This window comes from Aspergillus caelatus (genome assembly GCF_009193585.1).
Source record: "Aspergillus caelatus strain CBS 763.97 unplaced genomic scaffold BDV27scaffold_39, whole genome shotgun sequence".
Taxonomy (NCBI): Eukaryota; Fungi; Ascomycota; class Eurotiomycetes; order Eurotiales; family Aspergillaceae; genus Aspergillus; species Aspergillus caelatus.
Window position 1 is genome coordinate 99989 of NW_022475302.1, and position 23916 is coordinate 123904.

At 47.5% G+C, this 23916-nt stretch overlaps 8 protein-coding genes across 8 annotated transcripts; 4 read left to right on the forward strand and 4 right to left on the reverse strand.

Annotated features, from left to right (window-relative positions):
- Nucleotides 1–2083: 2083 nt before the first annotated feature.
- BDV27DRAFT_155186 (FTFMHR domain-containing protein) lies at nt 2084–5002 on the forward strand (the record flags this gene model as incomplete). The annotated part of the gene is made up of 7 exons (XM_032072096.1): nt 2084–2159; nt 2213–2267; nt 2370–3447; nt 3510–3632; nt 3681–3731; nt 3787–3911; nt 3961–5002. The coding sequence occupies 7 exons, from the start codon at nt 2084–2086 to the stop codon at nt 5000–5002; spliced, it is 2550 nt and encodes an 849-aa protein (XP_031930298.1).
- Nucleotides 5003–5410: 408 nt separating this feature from the next.
- On the reverse strand, nt 5411–7633 carry BDV27DRAFT_142986 (NAD(P)/FAD-dependent oxidoreductase; the record flags this gene model as incomplete). Its single annotated transcript, XM_032070027.1, has 2 exons — nt 5411–5894; nt 6723–7633. The coding sequence occupies 2 exons, from the start codon at nt 7631–7633 to the stop codon at nt 5411–5413; spliced, it is 1395 nt and encodes a 464-aa protein (XP_031930299.1).
- Nucleotides 7634–8403: 770 nt separating this feature from the next.
- On the reverse strand, nt 8404–11078 carry BDV27DRAFT_77620 (putative GARP complex subunit (Sac2)). Its single transcript, XM_032077563.1, has 4 exons — nt 9503–11078; nt 8667–9451; nt 8582–8617; nt 8404–8527 (listed from the first exon to the last, which is right to left on the reverse strand). The coding sequence occupies exons 1-4, from the start codon at nt 10674–10676 to the stop codon at nt 8486–8488; spliced, it is 2037 nt and encodes a 678-aa protein (XP_031930300.1). The 5' UTR covers nt 10677–11078; the 3' UTR covers nt 8404–8485.
- An 11-nt stretch (nt 11079–11089) lies between these two features.
- On the forward strand, nt 11090–12298 carry BDV27DRAFT_124207 (Eukaryotic translation initiation factor eIF-5A). The gene is made up of 4 exons (XM_032066043.1): nt 11090–11256; nt 11434–11697; nt 11758–11890; nt 11943–12298. The coding sequence occupies exons 1-4, from the start codon at nt 11245–11247 to the stop codon at nt 12005–12007; spliced, it is 474 nt and encodes a 157-aa protein (XP_031930301.1). The 5' UTR covers nt 11090–11244; the 3' UTR covers nt 12008–12298.
- A 310-nt stretch (nt 12299–12608) lies between these two features.
- BDV27DRAFT_77591 (TFIIB-type zinc finger domain-containing protein) lies at nt 12609–14800 on the forward strand. Its single transcript, XM_032077562.1, has 8 exons — nt 12609–12806; nt 12872–12962; nt 13024–13133; nt 13193–13434; nt 13493–13598; nt 13650–13788; nt 13843–14229; nt 14284–14800. Exons 1-8 carry the CDS (start codon nt 12702–12704, stop codon nt 14727–14729), a joined length of 1626 nt encoding a protein of 541 aa, XP_031930302.1. The 5' UTR covers nt 12609–12701; the 3' UTR covers nt 14730–14800.
- Nucleotides 14801–15186: 386 nt separating this feature from the next.
- On the forward strand, nt 15187–16427 carry BDV27DRAFT_77519 (FG-GAP repeat domain-containing protein). The gene has a single exon (XM_032077560.1). It carries the CDS (start codon nt 15308–15310, stop codon nt 16232–16234), a length of 927 nt encoding a protein of 308 aa, XP_031930303.1. The 5' UTR covers nt 15187–15307; the 3' UTR covers nt 16235–16427.
- BDV27DRAFT_77553 (Zn(II)2Cys6 transcription factor domain-containing protein) lies at nt 16346–17614 on the reverse strand. Its single transcript, XM_032077561.1, has 4 exons — nt 17412–17614; nt 17340–17353; nt 17218–17280; nt 16346–17162 (listed from the first exon to the last, which is right to left on the reverse strand). Exons 1-4 carry the CDS (start codon nt 17487–17489, stop codon nt 16457–16459), a joined length of 861 nt encoding a protein of 286 aa, XP_031930304.1. The 5' UTR covers nt 17490–17614; the 3' UTR covers nt 16346–16456.
- Nucleotides 17615–17740: 126 nt separating this feature from the next.
- On the reverse strand, nt 17741–21410 carry BDV27DRAFT_155194 (uncharacterized protein; the record flags this gene model as incomplete). Its single annotated transcript, XM_032072097.1, has 2 exons — nt 17741–20334; nt 20393–21410. The coding sequence occupies 2 exons, from the start codon at nt 21408–21410 to the stop codon at nt 17741–17743; spliced, it is 3612 nt and encodes a 1203-aa protein (XP_031930305.1).
- Between the last annotated feature and the right edge of the window lie 2506 nt (nt 21411–23916).

Sequence of the window (23916 nt, forward strand, 5' to 3'; positions counted from 1 at the left end):
TGCCCTTACCGAGGCTTCGTCCAAGAGATATATCCCTGTCAGTGGACCGGGGTAGAGACCGAATGGTATGATAAACCGATCAATGGCCTGTGTCAGAGGTATCGTGCCCACTTTTCTTTCCTTTATGCTGCCACCTGTGCAGGTCTGATTTGCAAAAAGCCACTAAGCGTTGCGATTAGTGGAGCATTACCTAACATGCGAGAGCGTACAGGGAGCCATCTGATTCTGCGCCTGGGTGCTTAGCGTAGCGTAACATTCGGGAGATCTAGCTAATTAAACCTGACAATCTGATTGGACCAATAGGACTAGCGTCAACGGTCAACCCTGCAACGTAGAAACTTGGTGATTGACTTTCCCCAACGTAGATACTGGTCGTCGTTATGGTACTTTTGTCGTCGGATCAAATGGCTCCGATCAATCTTGGCGCACCAGAGCTCATGCTCCGGAGTATATCTGCCAAAACCACATGACTATATCGTTAAAATCCCGATCTAGACAAATGGTTCTTGCCCAGCGGTCTCAGCAAGGTCATAAGAAAGATCTAGAGTACAATATCGAGCCTTGTTTCTTTCGATAGCCCTTTCTCTGTGAGTTATCCAAGAGTTCTTGAGTTGGTTTGACAACCATATGAGCTCATACGACATGTTGGAGACCCTTGTGATGAAGATGTTCCAGTGAGCTTGCAGAATAATGGCACTGACCAACTTGAGAACATTCTCATAGATTTTTATCCCAAGTTTACTCGAGGGCATTTGGCGGGTGGTATTCCATGTAATAGATCAAGTATGATGACACAAATGTTGTCTAGACCACGGCAAAGCATCGTTTTTCACATAATGGTATCGAGTTCTCATCTCCACCATAGCTTATAAGGCTATAGTTAAGTTCTAACCTAGTTGTCCCGAGCCCCACATAAATGCAACTTGTGGCTTCTACGGAGTATGCTCGGATGCTATGAGAAGAAGCTCAAGCCAAGAGGAGGTCGCTGTATTTGGTGGATCTAATGACCCATCCTAACTGCTAGGCCTGAGACTTTCTAGATAAAGCACGTAGACAATAGCAGCTTCGATCAGTTATAGAGGCCATCTCTTTGTCTATTCTCTTTTAATCACGGGAGAATCCGTTGATTTCCTCGCCTATCTTGCCTGACTCGGGTACACACCTAAGTAATCCGCTTGTCCAATAGTTCTCAGTCATTTTAAGGCAATTCCCCAAGGGTGGTACACATCGAACTGATGCTTTTAGTAGTACGTATACTAGTCGGTAGTTATACTCCCCGTACGATAAAACTAGTAAATAGGGTTGCGGGAAACAGGGATCGGCAATTGAATGGCTCCGCAAATGCCGACATTTCCCCCGCTTTGCCGCCAAGAAGAAGACTGTAATTTATCAAGGCTGAATACAGTCAATATACCTGAATACTTAATCAATGGAAAACTTAAGCCAGTCACTACTGAGATCCCCAGAGGTGACTATTTACAGTACCTGTAATTGCTTCTGGTCGTGGCGTTGATAACCAGGCACTACATAAGTATACTAGTTACAGTACATCTATCTAGCTTCCCCGCGGGGTACTAAAATGGGGCACCACACCTGCAGGTGGCTGTATGCATTTATGTAGTACTTAATGTACGGAGTACAGACTACTACAGTATCCCAGCGGGTCACTGCAGCAACACCCATATTGCGTACAACAATTATAACGAACATACATCTTGATAAATAGTACATTGTAGAGAAAGATATGGGAGAACTGCAGTCGATTTGCCTGCACTGACCGTCCGCAATAGTACAAACTATTGATTACAGATATGATAACCTATTATTGGCTATTGATAGTAATGTATGTATGTATTAACTTACTAAAGTAGGTATTGTTACTAGCTGAGGTTAGAAACCCAAATGATTCCCCCCATCCCGCATGTCCCCGTTCATTTTTTTTTTTTTTCCCCTTTGCTTCTTTCTATACCTCAAATGTGTCTACTCCTGTTTTCCTATCTTAACTACTTTTGACTGAGTGCAATGCTCTCGCAGTCTGAAACCTTAATCGACTACCTGTCCTTGCAGCTCCGCGAGCTTCATCATGGTCATAAAGAAGTGCAACATCTGTGACCGTCGCTTCAAAAAGACAGAGCATTTCAAGCGCCATGAACGATCCCGTCAGTCAACCTCGCCCAGATATTTCTCCAGAATAGCTTCTAATATATCACAGATACCAAAGAAAAGCCCTACGAATGCAATGTCTGCCACAAACGGTTCTCTCGAAGGTATGCAGCTTCTAACGCGATAAGCATTCTTTAAACATTGGATAGCCTGCACACGCACAGGTTGCATTCGACGGGTAAGCGACTGTGACTTACAAACTCCAGCGATGTTCTAAGCCGTCATGCTAAGGGCCATAATGGTCCAGCTGCGCACACAACCACCAAGGCACTCAAACAACCGCACTCCACATCATCTGCCCAGGACTTCCATTTTCAACCGTCCAATATCCCTGAGAATGGCCAACAATTCTTTCCTAATGTGGACACCGGCGTTTATTCTAATTCAGTTCAAGCGCAGGCGGTAGAGCCTCGCGATATGCCCATTACTGCGGCAGCAGGTCTCGCATCATCACTAGACTTTTTAGCGGACGTCTCGTCTCAGCATGCACGCACCGAGCCTGATGCCAACTCAATGCTCGTGGTTGACCAACAAACGTATTTCGGGGAACCAACGGTATATCAACCATCCTACAGAGGGCCTGTATTTGATCCCGTGCCAAACGAATCGCTCCAGCTGTGGTTGAATCCTTCTGACGCAACTTCATATCCTGGTTCCTTGGATTTTGGACATGATTCTAATATCGGTCTGATTGAGGAGAATGTGGGAGCTTCCATGTCACAACGCCCCCAACGACATGACCGCCCCTCCACTGATACAGGGGATACAAAAGCCGGTGCAACTATTCCAAATGACAGATTTGCCAAAGTTCAGAACTGTTGGCTAGGTCCGTCGAATAGCATTGGGCGCCTCATCAATAGTATCTGGCGGGACGTGGCGTACGGCAGCATGGATAATATTTTTGCGGCGCACCTTGGACAATCGCCAAGTAGTTCACCTGTCTTGCTACAGAAGTCAAGGTACGGCCTTGATGAGGATTGCAGAAGACACCTTCATGCCACGTATGGATACATGCGACTTTACAGCCAACAATACCGTACTTCCCACGCTCCTCCAGCTTACGACTCGGCATTGATCGCTCTCGCCCAATTTCCTCCCGCTGAAATCTTAGACATCGCACTTGACCTATACTTTCGCAACTTTCATCCGCTTGTACCCTTTATCCATCTCCCAACCTTTTCCGCTAAAAACACTATTCCTTCGGTACTCTATGTCATGTGTCTAATTGGAATGACTTTCCTAGGAACGCAGGGTACAGCTTCCTTCGTCTCTAAGAATTTCACTGTAAGACGCACTCTAGAGAAACCCCCACAGGCCATTGATTTACTGATTTACTTCTCTACCAGTTCGTCCTGGAGAAACTCACAGCTGAGCTGGCCATGTGTTCCGTTGACACTGGAAGCCCCGGAAACACTATGTCGGCATTTGCTGCTGCTGCGCTTTTTCTTAATCTAGCTGCTCTGACCGGGGTACGTAGTGTCAAGCGAGGTGCTACTGTGTTACTAATTAGCATGTAGGAGAAGGGTCATATCGAGAAAAGCCAGATGCTCTATGTTAACCTCATATCGGTAAATCGAGAATACTATCCATACCCTTTTTTTTTTCGCTAACTAAATAGTAAAGGTCGCACAAAGGCACGGTTTGTTTTCGGCTACCGAAGGTCAATTGCTCGACAAAAGTATGTTCGAAAATATTACAGACGATGTTCTAAGATGGAAAGCCTGGAGCAAAGTAGAATCTGTTAAGCGGTTCGTTGTCTGACATAATTGGAAGCGCAGGGCCACACTGACCAACCAGGTTGATTATTGCATTGCTCGTTCTAGATGCCTGGCTATCATCCTTCCTATCAACGAGCCCCATCATCGTCTCCGATACTATCCAGCTCATCCTGCCATGTAGTGAAGTGCTTTTCGAAGCCAAGAATTCAACGCAGTGGGTACAATTAATTCATGAGGGCCAGTGCATGTTAATGCCCACTGTGCTGTCTCCATCAGAAAATGTGGAGATCGCACCACTGGACAGCCATATCGACAATTTTGGCTTGCATGCAGTATTATCGATGGTACAGCTTAGGCTTTCAGATGCGTATCACCGTCTCCTCTCCAATCGCGCAAATTACCCATTCGCTCCATGTCACACCTATGCTATGGATGGCCGAGCCAGATGTCTCTCAAGCCTTCAACTCCAGATAGCTAGCAAGAATGGGTACATCCTACGCTGCACGGATCCGAACGCGAGTATCTTGTGGCACAACATGTGTATGAACCTCACAGCAGATATCCAAATCTTTGAACTGGCTGCGGGGCGTGCAGGTCCAGGTCCAGCGCGGAATGCCCTGGACAATATTGCTGCTTGGTCGCAAACACCAGCCGCCCGGAGGGCTTGTCTACACGCAGCCCATGTGTACAAGATTATGATCAATCGCAAAGCATCAGATCACATTACGTTTCATTCAGTTTTCTCGCTTTTTTCCGCAGCTCTCGTCTTGGGTTTGTACATATACATGGTGCCCAGTAGCACTGAGCCACAGGCTGGAGGCACGCCAATCGACATCCTGGATGATATAGACTGGAATAGTCTGTGTGGCGAGGGATTCACCAGCTTTATGGAGCCGAATGGGGCTCACTTGTGTACAGAATCGGACGAGGCAGCGGTGAGTTTCATTCGAAAAGGGGGTACCGTGTATTTCCGTGGGGTCCCTTTTCAGAGTGGCTATCACTCGGCGCGACGCATTTTGCTGGACTATGCGGGCCTGTTGAAGGATACTGGGAAGTGGAGCGTTCGCAAATTTTCCCACGTGCTCTACATTATGAGCGACGTCCTGATGGACATGGATTGAGCTTACTAAGCCCGGTCATAGTTGAATATTATCGCAGAATGATCCTTCCGATACTCCAAGTGGCCTGTGGAAGGGGTCTGGGAGCCGCTTCGAGCGCTGAACCACGAGGGTGTGGAACGACGGCGTGGAAACCTGAGGTGGAACTAGACTTCCACGTAGGATCACGCTCTATATATTTCGACGAGTCGTCTCTCCCAGATCAGGGCTCTATCAGTCCTGCATCGAATAGAACTTCGAACGGGAATATCTACATGCGACAACATACGGGTGGAATACACATGAAAACCACTTAGTGCTACGCCAATGACCACAAGCCAATAAATATCTTCACATCACAGGATCAAATATACGCTGAAGAGCAAGGAAAATATAAACCGTTATCTCGTATCACTTCGCACCACAACCACCCTAGGCCACCCAACTCCGATTCGCAACCCTCTGCCAAAGTTTGTCCATCTCTTCATTTGAAGCCATCACAGAAAGCATATAATGTTCATCGTCGCTCAAATATGAATCTCCTTGTGGCTCACCCGCAAGCACAACTCTTGATAGACCATGGTACCCTTCTGCATACCACTCCGGCTCCGACCCATCGTCACTCCGCGCTTCGACATGGTCACCTTCGCCATCTACCCCCGTGAACGGGTGTGTTTCACGGTATTTCGGCAGACTCAGACCATTGCATCGCGCGTTCGGCATATGCAGCACATTATCTAGCACAAGTGTGTTGATCTCACCATCTCCCGAACGTCGTCGAACACGCAATTCGACGCTCCCTACACCGAGGACCCGTGAGCCGCCGATCTTGCCCGGCGCTCGTCGGTAGTTTCGGAATGTTGAACGGTTCTTGGCGTAATGGCAGTTACCATTTGTAACAATCCAATCCCAACATCTGTTGTATGTATTGGGCTGTTTAGATTTTGGTTGGGTTTTGGACTTCTTGGATGACGAGGGTTGAGAGTACGGTTGATGACGGTAGGAGTGTTTTGATACGTGATGATCCGATGCTTGGGTTGAATGCGGCATTGTTCTGTGATTCGGAATATATAAAATGCTCAGGCTCTAAAGGAGGGACTTGAAAAATGGGGGATCAAGTTCAATAAAAAAAAAAAAAAGAGAGAGAGAGATGTTTTATTGAGTAAAATGAATGTAGATGGATAGGTACATAGGACAAGTGGTGGCGTGGCGACTACATCTTTGAGTATATATATACCCATATACCCATTCGAACCCAGCTCGAACCTGGTCCAGAACCAACAACTCCAATTCCAAACGACAATCTCAGGACTATCCCAGGACAATGGTTGGGCGACGTTGGAAAATCACTCACAGAAATGGTAAAAGTGTTGACGTAACCGGAGGCTGGATGGCGAATTTGCTTTCCGCTTGGCTACCAATTAAGCATTTCGACAAGCTTATTAAGGTGGAGTGATGAGTAACTGTCTTTCGTCAAGTTGTTCTGCGAAGGATTAGATTATGCTCATGTTCTTTGTGTAGACTCTTGGGAGGAACTTGGAATTTGGGAATTTGTTGTTAGGGCTGTAGAAATTTAAGATTTTTTTTGAAGAATATGATTTTCAAAATCAATGTAAGTCTGTCTATGTTCTGCATATGCATATGCATGCAGTATGTACAGCGGGTATATAATTATACATGGTGAATTATTTTAAAATCCTTCCCCATATGCCCATGCATGTGGGACGATCATTTCCTTCCATACAGAAGGCCCTCCACCATTTCCCCGATTGCCAACGAACTCGTCAACCCTGGACTCTCAATTCCTAGTAGGTTAATGAACCCAGGGAAGCCTTCCTCTTCCTGGATGATGAAATCCTGGAACCCTTTACCTGTGTTCACGGCCCCACCGCGTCCCAGCTTGGGTCGGATCCCACAGTAGTCTAGACTGATTGCCTCGGGGTCCACGTTGGGTAAATAGGCCTTGATCTCCGGAAGCGCCTGCTGCAGCCGGGCGGGACTGGGCATGAGGTCATTCGGATCGTCCACCCATTCCACGTCGGGGCCGAATCGTAGGCGGCCGCCGAGGTCTAGAGTCAGATGGGTGCCCAGGCCGCCGAGGCCGGGCAGCGTGACTGGATAGACCAGCACGGAGGTTTTCGGGAACGACGCCGCGTACGAGAAGTACGTTCCCTTGGCGTAGTATGGGGTACGGTGTCGTTCGGGTGGGAGGATCATGTTATTGATATGGCAAGCGTAGTTCCCGGCGCTGTTGACCAGCGTCTCAGCGGTAATAGACGTCTCTGTACCGTCGCTCGTCACAGCCGTGATCCGGTATCCGTTCTTTCCTCCATTCAACGCCTCGATGCCCGTTACATTTGTGAGAAACGCACAGTCGCCGCCGCGGTCCTCGAAGTCGCCCTGCAGATAGGTCATCAGCGAGTGGCTGTCTACAATCCCCGTAGTCGGACTCTCGACAATGCCCGCGAGAGCCTGGACCTCCGGTTCGAGAGCCTGAGCCTCTGCGCGACCGATGAGCCGTGTCGGTACGCCTATTCTCTGTGCGTGCTCGTGGGTCTTTAATGCTGCAGCCCATTGCTCTTCCGTTTGCGCTACGATCCATTTCTTGGTGTTGCGGTGAGGGAGGCCGTTCTGCGCGCATAGATCGTATATCATCTCTTTTCCTTTGATGCAAAGCTTCGTCTTCAAGGTATCGACTCCGTAGTATAACCCGGCGTGGATGACCTGTATGCAACAGAAGGGACCAATCGCAGTTAATGCGTTGATTCAATGCGACGATGCCCGATCGCATGGGGGGGGCGTACTAGTACTACTCACCTCCGAATTGCGACTACTAGTCTCCGTGCCTGGCGCATCGTGTCTCTCCAGAAGAATCGTTGATGTGCCTTCTCTCGATGCCAATTCCCGGGCTACTGCGAGACCGACCACTCCTGCGCCAATGACCTTTTGTGTGAATGAGCCGTTGTCTTTTTTGTAAAATGCGCTGATGAGAGTCAAGGAAAGATGTTTACCGCATGTGTGACATCTGCATTGGCTGTTCGCGTGCTGGAGAAGTTGCGCCGCGGGTGGAGGAGTTTCCTCGAAATAGAGAGACTTGTGCGTGTAGCCATGTTCTTTGGGAATATGGAGTTGAATTTAATCTAGGGGGACCATTGACCATGTCTTTGTTCAGGTAGTAGGGGGAATGCGTTGTCGATGGCGCAATTTCCCCACGTGGGCGCAACGCCGACCGGCGATAAGAGTCCGGCGATAAGAAAAGTTGTTGCTTGGGCCTATCTAGATTGGGTAAAGGTTCAGGCGACCTCTCAATCCTCTGCATAACTACATGCCTGAGAGAGGACATCGAAGACTAGTCATTCTTTGTCACGTTGATTATTTACTAGAGAGCTTGTGCAGATATATCTATAGTATTTCGATGAAGACGTTGAAGTTGTTTGTACGTTTTATGTCAATAGTATCCTGTGCTCTTATATATCCTCTGAGCACACTTATACTATGTTGAAGGGTTTAACCACGCTTTCCAACATTCTTTAACATGTCGTCCAAATGCTAGATACCATTAGTCTAACTGCTTGGGTAGAGGGCAACGAATATACCACTTACCCGTTTCTGTTCGGTTGCTAACTTGCCATGGGTATCCTACCTGAACGTCAGTGAAAGCGCTTCCCAGAGAGGGCAACTAACATACGCTGATGATAGTCAAAATCAAAGAATAATTATTAAATAGGAATCTTTCCCGTCTTTTTGCATCGCCGCCGATCCGGCTCAGTTTCGCCAAAAGGTTATCAAACTCGGTTGCTAACCGCAACAAGCTATTAGACACCGGCTCGTCGTCTCCGGCTTCACTACTCAGCACCAAAATGCCGTGTAACAACTGACCAAACCTCTGCGTAAGGAAGTGGGGCGCTGAGGATTGGTTCAGGTCATCCCCACCAGCCAGAGATAGGGCGGATACAGCACTTCGGCCCGTGTGTGAAGCTACTCGCTTTAAAGACTCGCAGTGGAGGTCCATGATCACCTGGAACCTAGGCCAGAGCCGCATGTTTATACCATTGATGTACGTGTCAGCAACGGGAACTTTCCGACGTTGGAGTTCAAAGGCGGCCTGTTGATTCAATCGTACGCAAATCAGAACTCCTAGAGAGTCGGTCGTGTGCTCGACTAACTGCTTGGTCAAACCTTGGCCGAGAGCAAACACCGGGTCGAATATTTCGGTGGCTTTGCGGGATATCTGCTGGAAGGACAAGGTGGAGAACATCTCCGTCATGAAAGAGTATTCAGCAGAGACATTGTCCATCAAAGCCAGGTTGAAGTTCCTGAAGGGGACCTCGATCCCGTGGAAAGAAGTGTCCTCCTCTGCTACATATGAAGATATGGCCATATGATTACCAGTTCGCAAGATTTCAATTCTCCTTCCGAGCGAGAATGGGTCATGTGCCGCGGCACCAGCCCGCGCACCAGGAACGAAATTTCCTATAGCGAGGTTAGCTTCTGTAGCGCAGCGAGAAGAAACAGAGAACTCACCTGATTTTGGAGCCGAGGGATCTCCGCCTAGCACTTCATTCCGATCGCTAGGGTACACTTTGATCTTTTCAAGCGCTTGAAGATAGCGGGTGAAATGAGATAGATAATACCACCGCATTGTGTTGATGTAAGCCTGTGTGATCTCCCCTGCAAGGGTTGGATGTGCTTTGCACAGGTAGCTATACAAATCCTTGAATTTCACCAAGCGCTGCTGCTGGATTATCTGGGCGTTGATATTTGGGGACCGCAAGGCTCTGATTTGTGAGACCAAATAGTCCCGGATCCTTTCAACTGCTTTTTTCTTGATATCGCTCAGAAGTGGGCGAACATCCTCGACCGACTTGGTACTACTAGGGCTAGAAACTTTGGCTTCTATAGTGGCTGCCCGGCTCTCGATCTCATTCAGCGCTTTGACCCAATTCTCATCGATCGGCCCCTCTACAATTAGTCGGACAGCTTTTGGCGAAATGGAGATCTCCTCCACAGCGGGCCCCAGAAGTTGTTCTACATTGCGTCGATTCGCCAACATTGCATTCAGCTGTATGGATCGAGTCTGCAGAGTCTCTATCTCCGCCGAAACTGCACCGAGTTCAGTCTGAAAGTCATTTAGGTACTTCTCTACCGACTTAGAAACATCGTCACAGCCTGTGATAGCAGAATGGAGATCCTGGAATTTATCTCTTTCCTTCTCGAACTGCTGGATTGTTTGCGCGCCAACGTCGTTATTTGTAGCCCTCCTCGGCTCATCGGGTTTCGTGACAAACTCCTCGAGGCTGAGATCTCCAAAGTCGATTTCCGCCACCAACTGCGACGGTTTTATTTCAAGTGTAGAAGATAAAACAGGCGATTCTGCTTCCGCCAGCTTTTCCTTCCGCTTTCCAATAATATCATTTAGCGCATCAAGTGGATCCGCCACGTTAGATGGCCGAGTCTTCGCAGGAAATTGTTTCACGGTCGTGCCGTCGGCACGTTGAGTGGCGGAAAGAGAGGTAGTAGAGTCGCTAGGAGTGAGTAAGTTGGACAATGACGATCCAGGCCGACTAGGCTGAGGACGACTGTTCTGCGCATAGGGAGACAGGCGAGAAGTGGACCGTCGAGGAAGGGGGGAATTGCTGCGACTATCAATCTGAGGTCCTGAGGGGGTCGAATGACCGGACATGCGGTCAAGCCACATGGTGAAAGGCCAGCCCGGAGAGGCGTTCAGGTATAGAGCAGTGGTCCACCAGCCTCATTAACGCCGTCTCGATAGTAATCAAACCGCTCGTGGCAAGGAGAGAACAACACAGTTAGAGATCAAGGATGAGCTTCCACGGGAAGGTACGCACGTGGGTGAAGAAAGGAGGGGAAGAAACAGTCGAGGTTGGTATAAACTCCCTTGTTCAGGAGAGTTCCGTTGAACATCCATTAGGTACCTCTCGGAAGCTCACCAATAGAGGGACACACTGACACACTGACACATTTGACGGGAGGTCGAGACGCTACGGCGATCGAAGCAGACCAGAGACACAGCATATCCGAAACTAAACCGGTTGCGGTCTAGCGACATCAACACCCCGCCACAACAGAATACTTTTTTTTAATTCGGCGGGTTTCGTCCATTTCTCTCTTCGTCTCTTTTAACCTTCTAATTTTTCTTCCCTTTTCCCCTCTCTCCTCCGACTCAATTTCCTTCCTCCTCTCTGTCTTCTCCCGCCTGCCTCTCTAGTTTCCCCTTGTCATTCACTCCATCCAAAACCCTCACCATGGCTGACCACGTATGTAATCGCTCGTCTACACTTCTCTCCACCTGATTTTGATGTACCTGCGCTGTTGGGCATTTTCAGCCCCGCATCATGATCCTCCCACCTCTCCTCGTTCTTGCACGCAAATGCGTCTGCGCCTCTTCGGCCCGTTTCACTGAAATTTTAATTAACCACATTTTCCATGCATAGGATTTCGAACACAACTCTGCCGATGCCGGTGCCTCTGCCACCTACCCCATGCAGTGCTCTGCATTGAGGAAGAACGGTCACGTTGTCATCAAGGGCCGCCCTTGCAAGATTGTCGATATGTCCACCTCTAAGACTGGAAAGCACGGTCACGCCAAGGTTCACCTGGTCGCTCTCGACATCTTCACCGGCAAGAAGCTTGAAGATCTGTCCCCCTCCACCCACAACATGGACGTTCCCAACGTCAGCCGTAAGGAATACCAGCTTGTAAGTAGATCGAACGTCGATGCCTGTTTGGGAGGGATCGTTTTTACTGACCTCGCATAGCTTGATATCACCGACGATGGTTTCCTGTCCCTGATGGACGAGTCCGGTGCGACTAAGGATGACGTCAAGGTTCCCGAAGGCGACGTCGGTGATAGAATCCAGAAAATGTTCAACGATGAGGGCAAGGACGTCAGTAAGTATTCTACACTCTGCTCACCGTCAGACCGTTGCTAACGAAGCTTGAGACGTTATTGTCCTCACTGCCATGGGCGAGGAGTGCGCCATGGACTGCAAGGAAGCCCCCAAATAATGAATTTCCTATAGTCATGGACTCCTTTTGTGCTCCATTGGACCTTGTGTGTTCTAGGGTTATCCCTGAAGTTTGCCCCTTCGATTGTGAAGTATGTTACGTTTTGGGCGAGATCCGACCCGGCTCTTATGTTGGCCACTTGGCCTTGGAGAAGGTTGCGTTTAGTTGGCAGCGCAAAGCGTGCTTTACCATGACGGGAACCAGTCTGAGTCCAGCTTTCACGATATTTTGACGAATTCCAAAAATTTCAGTGGCTCTACCTAATACGCAAGATATTTTCTTTGTTTTTCACTGGTAACCATCACCATTTCGTAGGGTAAGCTTTGATAAAGGTCGAAACGGACGAAACAACGAAATTCGAAGAGAAGTACGGTTCAAGACCAGAGACTAGCATGTATTCCTTAAATAAATAAGTGTATTCTTGAGGGCCGTGAACCGACCGTACGTTGGGTACATTTTCAGTAAAAGACGAAATATGTGTGTGTGTGTGTGCACAAGGAGTTTCCATGCCTCAGAAGATAAATTTATTTATGAGGGAAGGGAAGGAAAAGAAAATTTCAAAAACAACTTAAATCTACCCGCATTATAAATCCAGCACTCGACCACAAACATACCCCACGCCATAGGGAAAAGGCCCATGGCCTCTATACTCAATATCTTAATGAATTAAGAATGAAGAACACCTGAGCCCCGCATGGAGTATACTACCCGAGGAGTCTGTGGGCAGGAAGGATGCCGTGAAACCCGGTATTATCTCGATAATGGGCTCTGGTTCTGTCGCCGGGGTCATCAGCAAGAAGTATGCTCGTACAGTAGAAGGCAATAAAGGGAAGGAAATGAGGCATGCTAACGAAGTAAAACAAGGGCCGGCAAGTTGAAGAAGAGCCTGACGACTTTGGGACGCAAGGCAAGACGAATCGGGTGAAGAAGGACGTGACCGAAAAGGGTGCAAAGAGTAAGAGCGTTGCTATTCCGACCGTACTCCCACCGGATGCTGATCTATTTCTTTCTGTCAGCGTATCGTGGTCGACAGGCTTACAGCCTCTTTCTGCAGGTGTATCAGTTGATCCTCTGGAAACAGTGCCACGCCTTGGTGCAAAGCCGAGGTTTTCCGGCGCAACTCGAGGTGCGCCCTCATTGGTTCAATCTTATCCTATGTTTTGTCGGCTGACGATGAAGGTACAGCATGTTGTCCGTGACTTGTGGGCTCTTCGTCTAGAAACCTATTTGAACAAGATACAGGATCCCTCCGAAGGTGATGAGATAGAGTTCTTCAGCTCACAGCCCACCGCGGAACAGGAGGAGCCAGATATCGTTAAGGTTGGAGGGAAGCATCTGCAATGGCCTCGACTCGTGGACTCTGTCGGCCTCTGCTACTTGGGAGCTTTATTAATGCGCCTTCCGGTCGGTATTGGGGACTTTCACCGGTAAATCCCCTAGGATGTGTATCGGATGGTGATGATGATCTGACTTCCCGCGCTCCAGGATGATCATGTACGGTGATATTCCTTATATTCGCATAACACGCTCAATTCCTCGTGAAATGAGAGATAAATTACCTCAGGAGTATCTCTCGATGATCGAGACCACGGTCTGCGCTCCTGTCCTCTTTCTAAAGGATCATTTGCTGATCGTCTCTTAGAGGTTGCTGAAAGCGGAGCATCTCCATAAGGCCGTATTGCAACTGTCACTTCTCTATCGCCACAAGTTTGGCGTACACTTTCCAGCTCTAAATCTGCCGCCGATGCTATATCATTATATTAGGAGACTAGCTCTTCCAAGTACGAAGCAATCGCAGTGCGGCTGATCTACCCCTATACTAACGTATTGCTTAGTTGACATCTACTCCGCCGTGAAGAAACTGCAGGATATTCTAGGTTTTTCCTTCGAATTCCCGAAAGACCTTGCCAGCAGAAGTAGACCCCATGACCTACCTGAAATCCAGTTGATCACTCTCATCGTCATATCTACCAAGTTACTTTTTCCCTTCGACGACCTTAAAAGGTACCCTATCTCGGCAAAGGAACCTACGACGCAAGTCATCGATTGGAAGCTCTGGGCTCAGGCCCAGACGCAATTTGATAGCCGAGAAACCGCTCGGGGCAGAATTGGCAAAGGTAATGAAGTCCTAGTGAATGAGCGTGATGTGTTTAACATGTCACCGAGTCAACTGGATGAGTACATGAATTGGTACGAGAACAACTGGCTCGACAGTAGCAAAGGTATGGCGGCATTGAGAGAATTATTTTATTCGTGTCGCTAACCCTCTAGAAAAGTGTCAAATCCACTAAGCGATTTATTCCCCGTTGGGCCAACCGGCACGGATTCTCAGGAAGTAGCAGACCCTCCAGATGAAGATGACGAGGAAGCTGTAAGCTCAATGCTGCGAACAGTTACGCAACAACTCAAGCCTCGGAAAGTTATTACAGAGGAGCACTCGGATATCCCTCGACCGGGGTCATCATATGTGCGGTATAAAATGGAGTCTGATTTGCCCGAGAATGCGCGACCTTTCTACGAAACGGCAGCAAAGGTGGTCGGAGTATCATTAGCTACCCTTGTACGAGCTGTCTCCCAAGCAGAATATAAGATTATGCGATGGCTGGAAGACCAGAGACGTATCGAGCTCTATGGAGATGTTTCCGGCATGGAGTTTGCGAAATTCGATAGCTCTGATGATATGGGTGAACAGGATATGACCGATTCGGATGACAGTTCTTGATATAAACCCACTTTGTTGGGTATAATTTCCCTGTTATTCTATCTCTTTTGATGCTCTCAATGTCAATACAAATTTATAACCAGCAGAACACTATACGGCCGCATGACAAGTTCTGATAACCGGTCAAAGGAATGGTTTAATTTACTCGAGCAAGTCATTATCCTGGCGGCACATGAGTACCTCATGAAGGACACCTGCAATACGACACTGAGGTAAGCATTCTAGCCCGAAGAGCAACAGGGAATATGAAACGATTCGCTTCCGACAGCCTGACAAATTACAATTATTGTTGCATCCTCTAATCACATGTCGGAAAACCATTATGCTTATTGTCATGCTTACTTATTTTTCGCGCTAGCGAGGAACCAGTTCCTGTACTGTGAAGAGACATGCATGCAGATACGAGCTGCAGAGGAGAATCTAGAAATCCGATGGCGTTTCATCAAGAACATTGATCTAGACTCAGGGAATAAGGACCATCATACGATGTGACAAAGTACCAAGAATGGGGTATAAAAAGATGAACATGACTTTGGACTGAGAACCACAACTCCCAGCATTGCAGATAAAGTGAAACAATGGAGACCTTCAGACTGCACAACGTCCTTTCTTCCCTCTACATTCTTTTCCCTTTTATTTTTCTCGCGAACTCAGCCCACGCGGCTCCTTATCAGACTCGCATTCATGAGACCGGCAGCACCTTCGGTGCTCCGGATCCATATGGCCCATGGCAAATGATCCCCAGCAATCCCACTGAAGACCTGACCTACATCAAAACTACCAACACCGGAACTGGGAGGGTAGAAGTTCACATCGCCTCGGGTTCATCCGGATTCAGGACTCGCACCCTTGAAGTCGGAACAACATTTGTCTCTGAGGATAACGGAACTTGGCAATTAATTGATGCAGACGGTGACGGCAGACCTGATCTTGTCTACATTAAGACCAGAAATACTGGAACCGGTAGGGTGGAGGTACACATTGCATCCGCGTCATCCAACTATCAGACACGTATCTTGCAAACGGGAACCACTTTCTACCCAGAGGATAACGGATTCTGGCAGATGGCAGACTTCGACCATGATGGAAAGCTGGATTTAATTTATATCAAGACTCGCAATACCGGTACTGGGAAGGTTGAGGTGCACGTGGCGTCGGGGGCATCGAATTACCAAAAGCGTATTCAGGATGTTGGGACGACTTTCTATCCAGAGGATAACGGTGTCTGGCAGATGGTCGACTTCGATCGCGATGGAAAACTGGATCTGGCTTACATCAAGACTCAGAATACGGAAACTGGAAAGGTTGAGGTGCATGTTGCGTCAGGCTCGTCGACTTATAACACTCGCGTCCAGGAGGTCGGCACAACCTTCTATCCGGAGATTAATGGGTTCTGGGAACTGAGTGACTTTAATCATGATGGTGTCCTTGATCTAGTGTATATCAAGACGCAGAACACTGGAACCGGCAGCGTTGAGGTTCATGTGGCGTCGGGGAAATCATAGTCCACACATCGGATGTATAACCAGTTGATAGTGTCATTCGATGAGGGAGCTGATACTATTGGCACAGGGTTTGCTTGTTACTATCGCATCCCTTCTTTTGAATCGATCAATGAAGTTTGAATTTGAATTTGGACCCTTAATAGCCACTAATATATCAGCCATAACATTATGCCGTCGCCGTAACTCCCATGTCGCTGCAGAATTGTACACTCAAGCTCTGGACTACCAAAGAAACTGTCGTTGAAAGTGTACCGAGGGAGCTCCGCTCCAGATATTTGGTTCCTGTGGTATGTTATTGAGCCCTTCCGCGATCTCTAGTTGGGACTGGGCCACATAACTCATCGCCCGAGGCCCAGTATCCTTCTGGATTGATCGAATGGGTTTCTCTAAGCGCGGTGCTCCTGATACCCTAGCGACGTTACACGTTGACGGACTAGCAGAATCCGGAGATAATGCTTCATTGTTTTCATCACGTTGATCGGCAGGCACATCAGTGCGAGATATGTCCGAAGATTGGTATTCGGACGGCTCACGTTGTTCATTAGGCCCAGGAATTGTTTCCCCAGTAAGCCCAGTCCCCGATGACAGAAGAGTAGTGTTGTTGTCAGAAGAGCCGGAGGTCGATGGGCGCAGGTCTTGGTTGACTAGAGCAGACCTCGGGTGACTTAGACAATCATACTGCCATTCCCGAACATTGTGGGCAGTGTCCAGAGGGAATCTTTTCCAGTACTCTGCCCCTCTTTTCCCCAGTCGAGGGTATGGGGAGTATAACAAATCTCCAGTACTCCTCCTGGTTTTATGCTGCCTATCCTGGTTTATACTGGAGGACAATTGAGCGTCCGAGATCCGAGAGAGTACTTTCAGCAACACGGTTTCTGTTTCATGTAGACGGTGCTCTAGGGACTCTATGTATCCCTTCGCGGGGCCACTGAAGGAACGTGAGCCTTCTACACCGGAACATTAAGATTGAGCTTCAGACACACCGTTTAAGCTGCTCGGGCCAATCGCATACTCGATTGTGCTGGAGGCATTGCGTACACACTGGCCTTGATAAGAATCAGCTCCCACATGGTACACATGGCTGTGACTAAGAATTGAACCTTACTTTTTGCCGCTACACTACATGATACATTAGCTCTATGATCCATAGAGAAGTTCGAACAAACGTGGGTCGTACCTTTTGCTTCCGGAAACGACAGGCGTTGCAAGCGATTGTAATGCGAGACGCTTTTCCAGCTTTGGTTGGGGGAGTCATCTCACAGGGCTTCTTCAGGTAATTTTAAATGTTTGAGGTGCAGTAGCCGAGTGCACAATGGTGAGTTGATCATTATATTTGTGTTCAGAATGGCATGGGTTTTTGGCTCTGGAAATCACGTGCGGCAGAAGGTTTACCCGATGGATCAATTCGAATCCGATTTAAATATAATAACCTCATTGTAACAAACTCTATCGGCTCTGGAGCATGTCTCCATTCGTCATTTAAAGCTCAGTTCTCTTCGGTTCTTTCTAGCCTTCGGATTTGGCGTCAGCTCGTCTATTGTTTCGACAGCTAAGGGCGCCGGCCGGCAACACCACAGTTAGGTCTTTATCTGATGAATTGTTTTCCACTTGTTTTGACGTTTGTGGAGATTCATTGGAAACTTGACACCAGTCTTCACCATCACCATCATCATCATCATCATCATCATCATCATCATCAACTTCTTCTTCTTCTTCTTCTTCTTCCCATTGTCCGAGCACCTCCTTCGCGTCCAATGTGTCAGGATGTTTGGGACCCAGACATTTCTCACGAAGGCGGACGCACTTAGTCATTAAGCTAATCGAATCATTTTTTCTACCTTTGCAGTACCAGATGTAAGCAAGATTCACCATGCTGGTTATGGTGATGGGATCCTCTGGCCCTAGGATCTTCTTCTGGCACTCTAGCACCTGCGTTCTCAATTCTTCTGCCTGTTGCCACTTTGCTTGACTGAAATACGTCAATGCCAGGTTATGTATACCGGTCAGAGTAGAGGGATGCTCCGATCCTAGCACTCGCTTTCTAGCTTCGAGCACATGTACCCCAAGCTCTTCTGCTTGCTGCAATTTTGCTTGCTGCCAGTAAGTCAATGCCAGGTTGGCCATACTGAGTAAAGTCCGAGGATGCTCTGGGCCCAACGCTCGCTTCCGAATCTCTACTACCTGTCTCTCCAGCTCTTCTGTTTTTTCTAATCGACCTTGATTCCGATACACTGCGGCCAGGTTGAACATACTGCTCAGCGTGAATGGATGCTCAGAACCTAGCATGTTCTTCTTTTTCTCTATTACCTGTAAATGAAGCTCTTCTGCCTTCTTGTATCGGCCTTGGGATCGGTACACAGATGCCAGATTTGTTACACTGACCAAGGTTGATGGATGCTCAGGGCCTAGCACTTTCTTCCGGTGCTCTAAGACCTGTAGACTGAGCTCTTCTGCCTGTTTTAACTTTCCTTGGATGTGGTAGATATTTCGTAGGTGTGCCATACTAGACAGAGTATCAGGGTGCTCTGGACCTAGTACCTCTCTCATGACTTTCAGGGCCTGCAGTCTGAGTGTTTCTGCTTGCTTGTAGTGTCCTTTCTCGTAGTACACTCTTGCGAGATCGCCCATTGTCATCAGAGTCTCAGGGTTTTCTGGACCTAGTATCTGGTTTCTGGTCTCTAACACTTGAACATTGAGCGTTTCCGCTTCTGTGAATCGACCTTGGCCAATGTATACTGATGCCAATTTGCTCATGCTGGTGAGAGTTGAAGGGTGTGCTTCGCCATTTCGCTTCTGCTCTATGTTCCCGGCGTCGCAAAGCAACGATTCTGCCTCATTGTATCTCCCATCACTAACCAGACATTCCCCAACATTTTTGAGCAAGTCAATGTATTGTTCTTGTTGACGTTTAAACTCATCCTCTTCTAGCAAAGATAATGCATGGGGTAAATATATCCGCCACAGATTCCTATTAGTGTGGTCATTGTTGGGGAAAGCTTCGGTTAGTCTTTCTGCTGTTTTGCGTATAAATAGGTTGAATTGTTGGTTTCTCCTCATCCAGCTGCGAGTCGCTAGATATACAAGTCGATGAAGGTTAAGAGGGTTATTCTTAGCTTGGTCAGAAATAAATGAATAGGCACTGAGAAGCCCTAGAGCCTTGACCATTTTTATCTTGGACTTTGCTGGTGGCAGAAGGGACTGTGGTATATTTCGTGGGTTGACGCAAGCCATGAATGAGAGATATTCAGCAGCCAGTTGATCGATCTGTTGGATTTGTTGAAATGAGACTAACCAGGTAGTTGCTACTGGGTTTGGAACATCCTGATAACGCCCTTCTGTCTCAAAATCCTCACTCAGGAGCTCAACCACCTCTGGTTCCTGCTCCTGTAGCAGAGTTAGATAGTCACCGAGGCTGATGCTGTTCTCCTTGATGAATGCTGCCGCTTGCATGATTGCTAAGGGCAGGAAGGTCAGCTGACTCAAAAGGGCAACGGCGATTCCGCGGTCATCGGACAAGTCTTCCCCAGGCAATGCCATTTGTAGCATCTTTATACCAGTCTCTTCGTCTACCTTGGAGATCGAGATTTCAGTGGGGGCTAGCTTTACAGCCAGCTGTCTATTGCGAGTAGTAAAGATGATTCGACCTTGCTCAGTTCGAGGCATAAGGTCCTTCAGTGCTGGAGCACGATTGCTGCTCTTGGTCCACATATCCATATCATCTGCGTTGTCAAAGATAAGAAGCCATTTAAGAGCGCTCTTATGACTAAGATAATCCTTGACTTGCTCTTTTGCTTCTGCCGGCTTAACATCTTGCATCCCAAGCATCTGAGTGATGTTCATATACGTCTGCTCAATGATTTCAGGGCTAGTGCATGGGATCCAGAAAACGGAGCACTCAGGATCTCTTTCTCGAACACGATAAGCTAGCTCCAATGCAACATGAGTCTTTCCAACCCCTCCCAGTCCGCTAATAGCGATCTTGCCAGGGCCTTGCCTTTCAAAGATCAACTTTTCTAGCTCTGCAATCTCATTCTGACGCCCAACAAATTGTAAATTTCTGTCAAAAGGAATCATCCAGTGAGAGTTCTTTGGTTTAACACCTACACTTCACTATGCTTAGCAGAATGTAAAAGCCCGGATCAAACATAGTTGGCTGACCTTCTCTGGAGGCAGGACTCCAATACCGCAAGAAAGCTTTTGCACTTGATGCGCCAGTTGCTGCGGCATATGCTTGCCACTTCTTATCCTTGTGGCTATCTGCATAGTCACATACACCCTTGATAATGATGCATGGCAGTTCATCCCAAACTCCTGCCCCTTCCATGTCGAAGCCAGCAACGTCATCATCCTTTGCCAGCTTGTCACGATGCTCTCCAGACTTCATGACCATGTCACCAGAGGCAATTGTTCCGATGTGGATTGATGCCCTGGTTGTATCAGATCGACGACGGATAATGCGGTTCTCGTCACACTCTAGGCTATCGCAACTGCTCTTCTGAGCCTCCTGACATATCCGATCAGGGGATTCACTATTGAAACACAGGCATTCCACAGAAGCAGCCAGTCGATGGTGCTTGTGGTGATAAGAACCGTCAAAGAGAACGTCGCATGCATTGCCTGGATATTGCCAACATGAGTCTGATCGTTGCAGCACCTCAAGGCACTGAGAAATGTCATTCTGCAAGTCGCTGCGTGCCATGCTTGTTTCCAATCGGCTAAGCAGAGTCCGGATTTCTAGGTTTGGCCTTCCCAGGGTATATGTGAGGCCTTCCCTTCTCTTAAACCCATCTGGGTATTGTCTGCCATAATCATATCGGACAACCGCATTGCTGATAATGACATCGCCTAGGAAAATCGGAGTCTTGCTGGACGGCAGCAGAGGGACTCCCCCACAGACCCCAACAACCAACGCCAGACTGACTTCAGTGTAGCTGAACTTCATATTTGCCGCCACACTCGATGCACTTACTTTCCCCATTTCGGGCAAATGGCATAGGACAACATTGTGTGTCCCTATTCTTCCCACTGTATAGGTGTTGGCATCCCTGGGATGTTTGCCGTACTGGTCACCGTATCGATCATAGAATTCATCGAACAACCCTATCACGGCATCCGCCTCCACTGGAAGTGCGCAGATAATGGCGACGCTAAATTCGCTACGGTCCTTTGGACGCATTTTGATGTATAAATAAAAAAAAATAAATAAATAAAAAAGAAAGAAAGAAAGAAAGAAAGAAAAGAAAAGAAAAGAAAAGAAAAGAAAGAGTTACGAGTTTAGGGGACAGTCAGAATCCAGCGCGTCTGGTTAAAATGCGAAATGGTTGATTAAAATAGCCGCTTGGTGTGGGGGAAAATAGCGTGTGATATGAGGAGAAGCGATATCCCTGCATAGGAGGCGCCAGCCAGTCGTTTACCCAACTCGACAAGTTGGAGGGGTAAGTAGTCAGACACTAAAGCTGCAAGGATGTGTGGTCCTAGTCATGGTGGGGTGATATTTATTCCCAATGCCACGGAGGTGAGCATGCATTCTACGGAATCATACTGTATCATGGGGTTGGCTGGCCAAATTTGATATAATGCCTTCATTTTGTAGGGTCCAGTTGCACAAGACTCAGTGGTGCAAGGGTCTCATGAATGCTTAGGACACTTTCAGGAACACCGTTTGCTGTCAATCTTCCCTACATGAGTAACACACTTATCTTGGATGAATTATGACTACCTATCCAGGTATTATTGTGGCGTATATGTATATACCCATTCGGCGTACTATCTGCCTTCGTCTAGGTCAATCTAGAACACTCCAATAAGACAGCATGACAACTCCCATTGGTCCGTCTCATAGGATACTTGCATATGCACAACCTACAAGGATGTATCATTTGCTCTCTGATCCCAGATACCCTAATTCTAAGCCAAGTCCTGGATACAGATGCTCTATGGGCTTCATGTCAGATGGCTCAGAGGTTAAACTATTCTTGTAAAGTCTTTAGCAGAGGCAGGAAGAACTCACCTCTCTTAACTAGCTTTGATTTTTGAAAGGAACCGTCCATTATAGAACTCATCCAAGAATATGATCAGTAAGAAACCGATCTCACCTTCCAGGAAATAACTGGGGGTAAAAGCATGGCCCATGTTACTTACCATCAGTCGTTTCAGATCGAAATCAACCATGTAGTCCAATGCATCCAGAGTCACATATCCGGACCACCAGTGTCAGACATCGAGCATCCATGAGTGAGAATGTATCATCACAAGAGCTATGCTTTTGATAACTGTGCTTTTAGTCTAGTAGGAAATACACTTGCCCGAACACGTGCTTTTACAGTAGCCCTATACTCTCTATTGCGCTTAGTGATCAGGGTCAAAACAACGCCTGGGTGATCTGGCAGCGCATGGACATTGCAAACGGAACTAGATAGTCTGTTTTCGAGTTGGATTTTAAGTATCCTTTGCTGGTTACTGAATGTGTGTCTTGTTCTCATCAGCTAAATTGCTGAAAATGACTTCAGGTCATTGTTTCGTACTGCCATAAGACAAGCCTATCTGCGTGTGGCCTAGCTTGTTTAGATGTTAGAATTGGGAACCGTACTTTATAGTGGTTAGGTAATACATAAAGTCCAGTTCTCTCTTTTGTCATTATAGAATAAAGAGGAGAGATATAATAATAGACTGCCAATTGACTGTGTCATTACAAAAATAGGCCTGAAAATACGGTTTCTATTGGTGAACTCATGGATCCTGAATCTGTCCACCTATTTCAATTTAGCCAAGATGGCTCATACCAGGACGATAGACTGAGACAGCGAATTGGTACACAGTAGACACAGAAATGATCGGGGTGACTTCTACTACAGGTGATCATTAATAGATTGATAGGAGCAAAGCAGTGTCACGGAGCTATACACATGCCCTAATTCCCGACTACGAGATTTTAACAAGCCAAAACAAACGGGGGATTCTCATTGAACCCATCTCAAGAGAGTATATCATTTCGCCAATCTAAGGATACATCCACACATCACCTCCATACCATAAGTTATACCCCTCTAACCACTCCCCCCAGGAATTATTTCAGAGTCAGGGCCTGGGAATATCAGCGACTCATGACCATCGGGAAAAGCGAACCTATATAGCGCAACTCATGTTAGATAATTCTTGCCGAAACTATTCCAATCCATATGATCTTCTCGGCTTACCAGGTAAGGAGGCGCTCCATCGGAGCCTCGAACTTCGATGATCTCAGCTACCTGGTCTCCGCCACCTACGTCTAGAGGGCAGTTAGTTGCCAATAGACTTGTTTAAGGGGCAAATTGTTACATTGATTGAGGGAAACGTACGCCGGGTCCTAATTTTAATGCTATCGCCAACAAAAGCTTTCATCTTGGGAGGGATTTTCTTGTTCCTTTGATTTGGAACGTGTGTTATTTGTAACTCTGGTCAGATATTGGAGAGGGGGAAAATAGAAGGGGTTAATATATATATATATATAATTTTTCCCCCCCTACAATCGTTAAAGAAGCCTGACGTCAGGTTGAGCGTCGGAAACAGCGATGACGAGATCATCTGCAACCTCAGATCATAAATTTCAATAGACAGGTGTATAATAGTCGCTGGCGGAGAGAGGGGCACCTGATAATCTCGGACACTTTACGAGCGAATCCGTGCACGTATGCGTGTCCAGC

What these genes read in the sequence shown, in the direction of transcription:
- BDV27DRAFT_77620 (XM_032077563.1), bottom strand. Translation starts at nt 10,676, where the DNA reads ATGTGGCTTGACCGCATGTCCGGTCATTCGACCCCCTCAGGACCTCAG. An exon ending in TCCCTCGGCTCCAAAATCAG is followed by an intron (nt 9,452 to 9,502) that starts GTGAGTTCTCTG and finishes ACCTCGCTATAG; the next exon opens with GAAATTTCGTTCCTGGTGCG. An exon ending in TAGCAACCGAACAGAAACGG is followed by an intron (nt 8,528 to 8,581) that starts GTAAGTGGTATA and finishes AATGGTATCTAG; the next exon opens with CATTTGGACGACATGTTAAA.
- BDV27DRAFT_124207 (XM_032066043.1), top strand. An exon ending in GCCGTAAGGAATACCAGCTT is followed by an intron (nt 11,698 to 11,757) that starts GTAAGTAGATCG and finishes GACCTCGCATAG; the next exon opens with CTTGATATCACCGACGATGG. An exon ending in CGATGAGGGCAAGGACGTCA is followed by an intron (nt 11,891 to 11,942) that starts GTAAGTATTCTA and finishes ACGAAGCTTGAG; the next exon opens with ACGTTATTGTCCTCACTGCC.
- BDV27DRAFT_77591 (XM_032077562.1), top strand. Translation starts at nt 12,702, where the DNA reads ATGGAGTATACTACCCGAGGAGTCTGTGGGCAGGAAGGATGCCGTGAA. An exon ending in GGTATTGGGGACTTTCACCG is followed by an intron (nt 13,435 to 13,492) that starts GTAAATCCCCTA and finishes CCCGCGCTCCAG; the next exon opens with GATGATCATGTACGGTGATA. An exon ending in TCTCGATGATCGAGACCACG is followed by an intron (nt 13,599 to 13,649) that starts GTCTGCGCTCCT and finishes ATCGTCTCTTAG; the next exon opens with AGGTTGCTGAAAGCGGAGCA.
- BDV27DRAFT_77519 (XM_032077560.1), top strand. Translation starts at nt 15,308, where the DNA reads ATGGAGACCTTCAGACTGCACAACGTCCTTTCTTCCCTCTACATTCTT.
- BDV27DRAFT_77553 (XM_032077561.1), bottom strand. Translation starts at nt 17,489, where the DNA reads ATGACTCCCCCAACCAAAGCTGGAAAAGCGTCTCGCATTACAATCGCT. An exon ending in TGGCCCGAGCAGCTTAAACG is followed by an intron (nt 17,163 to 17,217) that starts GTGTGTCTGAAG and finishes ACGTTCCTTCAG; the next exon opens with TGGCCCCGCGAAGGGATACA.